The sequence below is a fragment of the Genypterus blacodes genome, unplaced genomic scaffold (genome assembly GCF_046128005.1).
Source record: "Genypterus blacodes isolate CSIRO-AG114 ecotype Tasmania unplaced genomic scaffold, CSIRO-AGI_Gbla_v1 ptg000593l_1, whole genome shotgun sequence".
NCBI lineage: Eukaryota > Metazoa > Chordata > Actinopteri > Ophidiiformes > Ophidiidae > Genypterus > Genypterus blacodes.
The window spans coordinates 22,501-32,500 of NW_027467323.1; the positions used below are offsets into that span (position 1 = coordinate 22,501).

The following is a 10,000-nucleotide window of genomic DNA, read 5'->3' on the forward strand; positions in this document are numbered from 1 at the left end:
TGTGCTCGCCTGTCTGAGAACACAAACTGTACAAGCGCGACTGTCTGGTGGCGACTGTACAAGTCTGACTAAAGATAGACAGTTCAGTGTTCATGTGAGGACATCAGGCTTCTCTACATGTTTACATTCATTCACACACACATTTAAATGCACAGTAAAGAAAAAGAAAGGAACTTGAGACTTACTATGAGCTGTGTGAGCCCGCTGATGGATTGTTCCACAGAGTTGGCGGTGAGGACCTGTCGCTTCATGGCCGCCTGCTCCCCCAGGAAACGCAGCATCAGGTCCTTCACAGCGTCGCCCTGCAGCAGCACGCACAACACAAAGTCACCGTAAGGTCAGAGGTCATCTGAGGGGGACTTACAGTCACCTTATCATCACAAACACAAGTGATCCAAGGTTTTACCTGCAGGTTGTCAAACTTCAGGCCGGGCATGGTGAGTCTGCTGGCCTCCACCTGGGTGGGGCTGTACTGCTGGGTGGCCACAGAGACCAGAACCTTCCTTGTCTCCTCAGACGGCGGCCAGGCATTGTAGCGTCTATCCACCTCACTCAGGCTCAGCGCCGTGGCAAACGGGTCATCGCTGCCTGAAAACAGCTTATTAAAAGGCTGCGGCTGCGTGGCCGGGGCCGGATTCAGAGCGGGGGCGGCTCGGGGGGGAGAGGGCTGAGCTTTGGGCGTGGGTTCAGCAGCAGGGGTGGGGGCGGAGTCGACAGGAGCTCCGGGCGTGGAGAGGGAGGAGGAGGTGGAGGAGAGCTGGTGTTCAGGGGTGAGGGCTGCGGGCGCCGAGCCGGGAACGGGGGGGAGCTCTGCGTTGGGGTTAGAGACGGAGATGAAGGAGGACGGGGCGGTGAAGGAGTCGAAGAAGTCCGAGGCCGGGTTGACCTGACCGTTGTCGCTGAAGAACTTGCTGAGGCTGGGGCTGGGCTGGCACACCAGAGGGGTGCTCTGCTTGCCGGGGGTCACCGCCTCGTCACTGACGCCGCTACTCGCCATGCTGAAGCTGGGGGACTTAATGAGGGTGGGCTGGAAACCATCAGGCACCAGAGCCTTGGCCTGGATGGGCTGGCTGAAGATGGTGCACACTGGCACCGCCTCCTCTTTAGGACCAGACCCTGTGGCTCCATGATCCGGTTCCTCCCCGAGGAGACTAGACAGGTCCAGTGTTTCCATGTGTGTGTCCATGTGTGTGTCCACGTATGTGTCCACGTATGTCTCCACCTGTGTGTGCACGTGTGTGTGCACGTGTGTGTCCACATGTGTGTCCACGTGTGTGTCCACCTGTGTGTCCACGTATGTGTCCACCTGTGTGTCCACGTGTGTGTCTACGGTGTGTTTCTGCTCCTCTGTGTCCTCCTCTACTTTGCTCTCAGCGCCTTCTTCCTTCTGCTCCTCTGCTGCTACTTGAACCTCGGTGGCGTCCAGCTGCTCTACTTCAGGTTCCTCCTCCTTGTCATCTGAGAGCTCTCCTGCAGTCTTCAGCTCCTCCCCCGTCTCCAGCAGGGAGTCAATGGGAGCGACATCATCTTCCTCGCTGTTATTGGGCGAGTCAGAAATCATGACGCTCTCCATCATCTGGTCGTTGAGCCTCTCCAGAAGGCTCTCTGAGGGCGTGGCAGTGCTGTCCTCCTCCTGAGGGCTGGAGAAGCCTACGCCCAAGTCGATGCTGTCTTCCTGGGCAAAGAGGTTTTCCCTGGAGAGCATGTGGCTTGAGGCCGGCTCAGGAGAGGCTGGAGCTAAAGGTTCCCTCTGAACATCCTCCACTGTGATGTCCAGGGTGAATGGACGCTGGGCAGGAGCCTCTCCACTGTCCATCCTGCTGCTGCTGACAAGGACAACACAACAAAACAACCAGAATGAATGTTATATCTAATAACATTAATTTTACTATTTTATCTCCATTTTCCTTTCAACCACAATTTCAACATCATTTTAAATTATTAAACCTAATGTTTTATCTTCTTTATGTTAATCTTAGTAAAGACCTTTAATCGCCTTTGTGTCTGAATGGTGCAATATATGTCATCTTCTCAATCGCCCGAATTCATAAACTTTACACATATAAAGTGTCGTTACGGTTTAAGATAAATGGATCCAACCACAGAGCCTCATAACATCTTAATGAAATCATTTAAAGGCTTAAGATGCTGTAATAACAACAAAGTTGCTCATCAGCTGACACACATTTTCTTCAGGAAAAGCCTGAACCATCGAGCTGCTGAACTTTGACCTTCAGTAATCATTTATCTGCTGTGTTTTTATGATTAAATGTCAATATCGCCAAGCTAACGTCAGATTAGCAGGTCGGCTAGCTACGCCAGCAGCTACACGTAAACAGCGACCGTCTCCTTTAATGACGCGTACAGTGACGGTGCGTGTAAAGTCGCGTTATTCTTACCGCTCTGTAGTTAGACAAGAAAACAGAGGAAAATAAAATTAAAAGAGGAAAACAAGAGAATGTTTTCTTCTCCTCAAAATTTAACCGACTACAGAATTTATAGTGCGCATGCGTCAAATCACCAGGAAACCAAAGGTACGACAGTCGAGAAGGGACAAAATTCATGCCGGGTTCGTAGTTTGGTATTCCTGAAGGATCCTACGTACGACTGAACCGTCAACGCTCTGCTCCGGCGGCGCAGTTACGCATTTTGACCAAACGCTCACGTAACACAATCGCGGAAGTGCAGTGCCCACTGAGTGTTGACGGATATTCGCCCCTTAGCTTGTGTTTCATGTTATCGTCACTGTTTACATGGTGAAGTGCCGGCTGATATTTGGAAGAATAACAAGGCGCCATTTAGGCGAAAGACTGAAACATGGAGGACGACGCTCCGGTCATTTACGGGCTGGAGTTCCAGGCATGTGTGGCTTTATCACCCTGCGGTGTTTGAATATTCACTGGGTGCTCTCTTACAATGGCACCGTTTAGAGCTGTTAGAATGTTAGACTTATTGCTTTTATCGCTTAAGTGTTGTTTATTTTTCCACATTAACTGCATTCATTTGAGATAACTGATTATAAGTTACAGACGTGTCAATTTAATGAATTAGTTATTAACGTATAGGCGTCTGTGAGCTGCACAGTAACAGTAAAGTGGAGACCTCCTCTCTGCTGGGCCAATCGATGAGTCAGAATATCATTGTTGATTACACTAGATTAACTCTCAAGATAAACATGACATATTTTACCTGTTGTGTTTTTAGGACAGGCCAAGAGAAGCCTTTATGTGACTCTGTGATGAAACCCTCTGCAGTGTATCGACCTGTAGAGATGTTCATACGTGCAGTGCCTCTGCTTTAGATCTTTCTGTCATAGGCCCAGTAGTTATCAATCAACCATCACAGTCTCTGAAGTCCCTTTCCTTTGTCACGTTCCCTTTGCAGGCCCGAGCTCTCACCTCCCAGACAGCTGAAACTGACGCCATCCGCTTCCTTGTGGGCACTCAGTCCCTGAGGTGTGAGAACCAGGTGAGACCTGAAGCTCAGTGCTGTTTGCCGGAATTTTTAGTATCCAAGTCTTTATGCTAATGAGGTTACACACTTCTGACTGACCTGGGGCCACTGTGTGTATCTGCACACAGGGACATCAGTGGAATAGCAAAACTAATGTTGAGCTTCATTGAAGTGCTTTAAATTGTGTTGTGACCAATTAATGAGACTTTTTGAAACCAAACCACAGCAAGAAAACAATTGAAAACATTCAGGAGAGGCCATCAGCTGGACCCGGGCGCTTGGCATCGGGCCATAGGCACTGTAATGTACAAAATGGTGATTTCATTGCATGTTCTGATGTCACAAGTCAGAATTGCTGCTCTCCGAAAGCAAACATGCAAAACAAATCAAAGGATGCAGGTTAAATTAAATGTCAAAACGAAACTAATATGAGGCTGCGTGTGTGGCGACGGCAAAGCAGCTTTAATGACGGCTTCCCTGCTGTGTGTGTGTGTGTGTGTGTGTGTGTGTGTTTGTTTGTGTGTGTGTGTGTGTGTGTGTGTGTGTGTGTGTGTGTGTGTGTATGTCAATTTTGTAACTTCGCTGTGCCTTTAAAAAAAAAAAAAAAAAATCCTAAAGTAATCACATGTGGAATTAGCAACATCCCTAAAGCATAAAAAAGAGCTCAAACCTCTGAGGTCTGAGAGTTCAATTACTGATGCATGAACCAGACGAGTCAGAGTAACGTGAGTCTGCGCCAAATTTGTCCTCTTTAGATCACAGAATGACAGGGATTTGTTCCATTTCTGTTATTTGTCACTTAACTTTAACTGTGTGTGTGTGTGTGTGTGTGTGTGTGTGTGTGTGTGTGTGTCTGGGGACCACAGGTGTTGCACAGTGGGGACAGGCTCAAGCTTCTCCTCATATTCCAGTAATTGGACTTCAGCCATTCCTTCCTAATTTATAGACAGATCTGTCGCATGTGCATCCATGTTGTGTGTACACGCGTGTTTTCTGACAGTGTGTGTGTGTGTGTGTGTGTGTGTGTGTGTGTGTGTGTGTGTGTGTGTGTGTGTGTTTGTGTGCTCATCTTGCAGAGGTTATTACGGAGACAGATGACAGAAGCAGTTGGCTCTAAATGGGGGGAGAAATAATTAGCTCTCTGAGCAAGGGGAGAGGGAGAGATGTCTGCTTCAAACCTCCCCTCCTCTCTGCTGGCAGCACCGGGTGTGAAAGCAGTCTGGCACAGAATGAATGCCGAGATCAGTCCAAGCCTTGTGTAGGAAGTTTAACATGGGGCTGGTGACGACGCAGCCAGTTTGATCTGTGTGGTTCCTCCCTGCTCATTGTCAATAATGTTCTGTTCTCATCCTGAGGCTTTGCTGCTCTGTGGCACCAGCTCAGATCTGGAAACGCTGAAGAATCAGAGGCTCTTCGTCTATTTGTAGTCCTGTTCATCTCATTTTATTGCAGCGATCAGATATCTGACAGAGATTGCGCAATCAGCATTCTGCGTTTGTGCAGCCGTTTGTTGTTGCAGTGTGATTGACCTGAAATCAGACTCCTCATCAAAGCTACCACCTAAAACAAACAAACACCTTCATTTACTGTCCTTCAGCCAGAGGAAAGGGTTTTGATCCCTCTGGGACACAAAGAGGAGCTCATACCTCCATCAATGGACTCCATGGATTGGTCAATGGCTCACACTCGGCTTTAAACCCACAACCTTCCTGTCTGTTCTCGACGTAACCAACCACTGTGCCACTAAGGTTCTGTAAAGAGGCAAAATGACCTTGATGGTGTTCATGGGTTCTTCCTCAGGCGGTGCCTCAGTCTTCCTCCTTGTTTTGTCCCAATAAGTGCTGAACCAAACAAACATGGAAGCATCATCTGAACCCCTCACCCTCCCCAGCAGCGGTGTGTGTGTGGCTCAGCTGTTCGCCCCTGGGTGTGTCTGTGGGAGGGGCACATCGTTCCATTGGCATTATGACTGAACTCATAGTGGATTATTACATCACAGTCAGTTATTTGAGTTTGAAGGGGTTAAAATGTAGAGTGTGTGTTTGTTTCCCTCCTGTGTTCATCGTTATTTCCTACAGCGAAGACGGCAACAGCAGGGAAACAGTTTGATCCAAATTGGGGAGAAAAAGGGGGGAACAGTGTGGTAGGTAGTCCACACACACACATCTGTTCCAATAGACCTGCCAGCTTCCGTCGGAAATCAGTTTGACACAGAGAACACACCAACCAGAAGAAACAAATCTGAATCTCCTGTTGTGCTAAAAGCTAAGAATGAGTTCCTCTCACAGGAATCTCCTCTGATATTAACTGCAAAGAGCAACCGGAGCCATAAAAGCTAATTGGGATAATGGCTCATCTCTTGTCTCTTTAGGTCTTTCCTCACCACCGCTCGTCTTCCTCGCTCTCAGTCTGGGCGTGAAAAATGTTTTCTCGCCTGGCGTTCCATCCCCTATAGCCCCGGCTGCATCTGTGAGCCTCCTGGCCTCTCCACCTCCCATTAAGCATAATGCAGGGAGGAAATGTCTCTCTTAACTCGCTGAGCACCTCTCAAACTCCTCAGAGACCAATAGCTGGAATGACAGATCGGAGGGCGCGTCGGCGTGGCATTTAAGGCTGCTAACAAGATAAAGCGCTCAAGCTTGGCACCCCTCACCTGCTCGCTACTCCTCCGCCTCACTTACTGTCATGTGCGCGGGCTAAAGAGCTTTAGCGTGGAGGCCCCTGAAGTGTGTGTGTGTGTGTGTGTGAGAGGGGGGAGCCACGAGCCAGCTTGGTTTTTATCCCTCCCCCCCTCTACTTCCCTGCCTCCGTTCTCCTCGCCCTGCTTCACTTCCTCCCGCCGTAATTAAAAGCGCTGGGCTGGGTTCCCAAGCGGCGTGAGGCTGTGAGTCACTCCCCGGGCCTGGAGGAGGAAGAGGGAGGGATAAATCACCTGAGGGAGGGAGGAGGGCAGGGACTTCTCTTCCCCTCACACCTGGGCTCTTCTGTGGGGGGGGACCCTCCAATGAGCCTGTCTCACACGCCGGAATTTATTTGTATGACTCCCCCACCGCCATAAAATTATAACTTTGTGTGATAATTTTTTGCCGTCCCAAGGTTAACGGTCACCCAGCTGACTTTGAGGCGGCTGAAGGATGCTGCCACTCCTCTCCTCCTGCCTCCTCCTGCCTCCTCCTCTCCTCCTCTGGTTCAGCCTGTAAAAGTAGTGCGGTGAGCAGGAAGTAGAAGTACCTTACAGGAGTTATTGTCCAGTGCAGCCTTATTAAGGCTCCCCCGGGGTACTGTAAGTGTCTTTCTTATGGGAGAAACCGCCCATTAATTGTCTGATCAAACCTTGAGACCCTTACTGTTTTACGGCGTCCCCGGCCCTGAACTGCTTTGGGGCAGCGGGCCTTCGTAGAGGAGATTTCCATCTAATGAAAAGAGGTCAGAGAGTTGGGGTTTCTATTAACTTCTTATGGACCAAGTTGAGCTTGTTTGTTGAAAGTGTTTGCTATAAAGTTTAGGAAGCCCTTGATTGTTTTCAAGTGCAGTGGAGCGCCGCCGCCCAGCGCTCGGAGGAGCGTCAGGTCAGGCAGCTGCAGACGGGACGCAACATCAGCCGTTACACCTCACAACACTCCACGACAACGAGCACAAATGTTGCCACCAACACCGCCACACACTCTCTGGTTCCATGATGTCACCGCCTACCTGAGGGAGTCAGACTTCAGCGGGAGAGCGAGGCACATGTGGAGCTCCTGCTATCCCCCCCCCCCCCCCTCTAGATCACCACCCTCCATGCAGAGGATCTGATCGACCGCGTGTATCGACACGGACCGGCTACCCACCCGCCGACTCGTCCGATTGCAGGTTGAACAATCCTCCCCAAACCAGGAAGCAAACCCGTGTTTCTGTCCGATTTCACCAACATGATTCATGTCCATCTGCAATCCTGTACAGAAGGGCTTTAATGAGTGAATAATGACATCATCATGGCCTTAGTAACTCCAGTAATGTCAGTAATACGCTGCTAGCCTCAACATTGTTAGAATTCACTTAACTAAGTCTAAAACGATCAGCGGCTGCTTAAGGTGTGCGTGCGTTAATGTGTAAATCTGAAGGTACACAATTCAAACAACTCTACACAAAGACGCCTCCTGATTGGAGCAGATCTGTGTGTGTGTGTTGAGGGGTGGAGCGAGTGTGTGTGTGTGCAGAGCTCCCGTGAAGCCAACATGACATCTCACAGCATCTTAATCAGCACTTTAAAGGCCAAATCAAGACAGAGTCCTCAGCTGTACCAATCTAATGGAGGATAAAAGAACCAAAGCCACGTCTGCATTGAAATGAGACTTTAAAAGAAGGAGCGCCTCTTCTCTTTGTGTTTTTGTTGAGGGAATCAGAGAAGCGAGAGGAGCTTTGAACTGCAGCTGCAGCGAGCTGACAGGGAAACACACAGCACTGTTTTAACTGCCGACGCGTCTTCCTCTTCCTGTCTCTGTTTCCCCTCCAGATCCACATCATTGACTTTGATGATGAGAATAACATCATTAATAAGAACGTTCTGCTGCACCAAGCTGGAGAGATCTGGCACATTGGTGCGAGTCCTGCAGATAAGGCTGTGCTCACCACCTGCTACAACAAGAGTGAGTCCTACCGCCGCTCACTACCTCCCCTCCTTCCTACTCTAACTACCTCCCCTCCTTCCTACTCTCACTACCTCCCCTCCTTCCTACTCTCACTACCTCCCCTTGAGCAGGTTCTCAATACCTAACCTGCTTCCTACTCTCACTACCTCCCCTCCTTCCCTCTCTCACTACCTCCCCTCCTTCCTTCTCTCACTACCTCCCCTCCTTCCTACTCTCGATACCTCCCCTGCTTCCTACTCTCACTACCTCCCCTCCTTCCTACTCTCAATACCTAACCTGCTTCCTACTCTCACTACCTCCCCTGCTTCCTACTCTCACTACCTCCCCTCCTTCCCTCTCTCACTACCTCCCCTCCTTCCTACTCTCACTACCTCCCCTGCTTCCTACTCTCACTACCTCCCCTCCTTCCCTCTCTCACTACCTCCCCTCCTTCCTACTCTCACTACCTCCCCTGCTTCCTACTCTCACTACCTCCCCTCCTTCCTACTCTCACTACCTCCCCTGCTTCCTACTCTCACTACCTCCCCTCCTTCCTACTCTCAATACCTAACCTGCTTCATACTCTCACTACCTCCCCTGCTTCCTACTCTCACTACCTCCCCTCCTTCCTACTCTCAATACCTAACCTGCTTCCTACTCTCACTACCTCCCCTGCTTCCTACTCTCACTACCTCCCCTCCTTCCCTCTCTCACTACCTCCCCTCCTTCCTACTCTCACTACCTCCCCTGCTTCCTACTCTCACTACCTCCCCTCCTTCCCTCTCTCACTACCTCCCCTCCTTCCTACTCTCACTACCTCCCCTGCTTCCTACTCTCACTACCTCCCCTCCTTCCTACTCTCACTACCTCCCCTGCTTCCTACTCTCACTACCTCCCCTCCTTCCTACTCTCAATACCTAACCTGCTTCATACTCTCACTACCTCCCCTGCTTCCTACTCTCACTACCTCCCCTCCTTCCTACTCTCAATACCTAACCTCCTTCCTTCTCTCACTACCTCCCCTGCTTCCTACTCTCACTACCTCCCCTCCTTCCTACTCTCACTACCTCCCCTGCTTCCTACTCTCACTATCTCCCCTTCTTCCTACTCTCACTACCTTCCCCCTTCCTTCTCTCACTACCTCCCCTCCTTCCCTCTCTCACTCTCTCTCTCCCTCTCTCTCTCACTCTCACTCTCTCCCTCTCTCTCTCTCTCCCTCTCCCTCTCCCTCTCCCTCTCCCTCTCCCTCTCCCTCCCTCTCACTCTCTCTCTCTCCCTCCCCCTCACTCTCTCTCTCCCCCCCCCCCCCCCCCCCCCCACCTCCCTCCTCTCATTTTAAGTTTAATCGGTCCTCAGTACTCATAATTACTGTCACATCAAGTTTTTGGCAGGAGAGCGTTGCCATGGTGATGTGCTGTGTTGTGTTGTGGCCTATGAGACGCAGGAGTTTGAACCATTACTTATAAATCGACAAGTCCTGAACATCCAGCGTGTTTACTTCAGTCAGAATGTTTGGTTACACTCTGACTAAAGCACCAGTTTGTTGTTTTTTGTTGTTGTTGTTGTTGTTGTTGTTGTTGTTGTTGTTGTTTTAACCCTGAGCTCCATTACATCATTGTTTGGTCTCCACTACTGGCTTCTCCTCTGCAGCTATCAGTCAAAATTGAAAAGGACTTAATGGGTCAAGCTATACAAGGCTCTCAAGCTCCTCTGAGCCCTCATAAGAGACGCTCAGGTGTCAGTCAAACACGTCTGCTGTCTGACGTGATGGCAGAGTTCTGATCTGAGGTGTGTGTGTTCCTGCTCCTCCACACACCTTCATGTTTTAGCCTTCATCACATGACGGGAGCATGGAGTCGATGCAGACACGCCGATCAGAGGACTTACAGTAATATGAGTCACTCCCCGTGTGTGTGTGTTTTATATAAGAGCATAAA

At 50.0% G+C, this 10,000-nt stretch overlaps 2 protein-coding genes across 3 annotated transcripts in view; one reads left to right on the top strand and one right to left on the bottom strand.

Annotated features, from left to right (window-relative positions):
* Window positions 1-2,515, bottom strand: part of trappc12 (trafficking protein particle complex subunit 12) — a 19,548-nt gene extending 17,033 nt beyond the window's left edge. The window contains exons 1-3 of one of the 2 annotated variants that reach the window (XM_076140406.1): window positions 2,400-2,515; window positions 407-1,823; window positions 186-302 (exon numbers count right to left, since the gene is read on the bottom strand). In XM_076140406.1, coding sequence (XP_075996521.1) covers window positions 186-302; window positions 407-1,816 — 1,527 coding nt within the window. In that variant the 5' untranslated portion in view covers window positions 1,817-1,823; window positions 2,400-2,515. Of the gene's footprint in view, window positions 1-185; window positions 303-406; window positions 1,827-2,399 lie in introns of both variants that reach the window. The other variant, XM_076140407.1, reaches the window with a different exon arrangement.
* A 154-nt stretch (window positions 2,516-2,669) lies between these two features.
* eipr1 (EARP complex and GARP complex interacting protein 1) overlaps window positions 2,670-10,000 on the top strand; it is a 9,100-nt gene continuing 1,769 nt past the window's right edge. Inside the window, exons 1-3 of the mRNA XM_076140409.1 lie at window positions 2,670-2,859; window positions 3,385-3,468; window positions 7,949-8,081. Coding sequence (XP_075996524.1) covers window positions 2,818-2,859; window positions 3,385-3,468; window positions 7,949-8,081 — 259 coding nt within the window. The 5' untranslated portion in view covers window positions 2,670-2,817. The remainder of the gene's footprint in view (window positions 2,860-3,384; window positions 3,469-7,948; window positions 8,082-10,000) is intronic.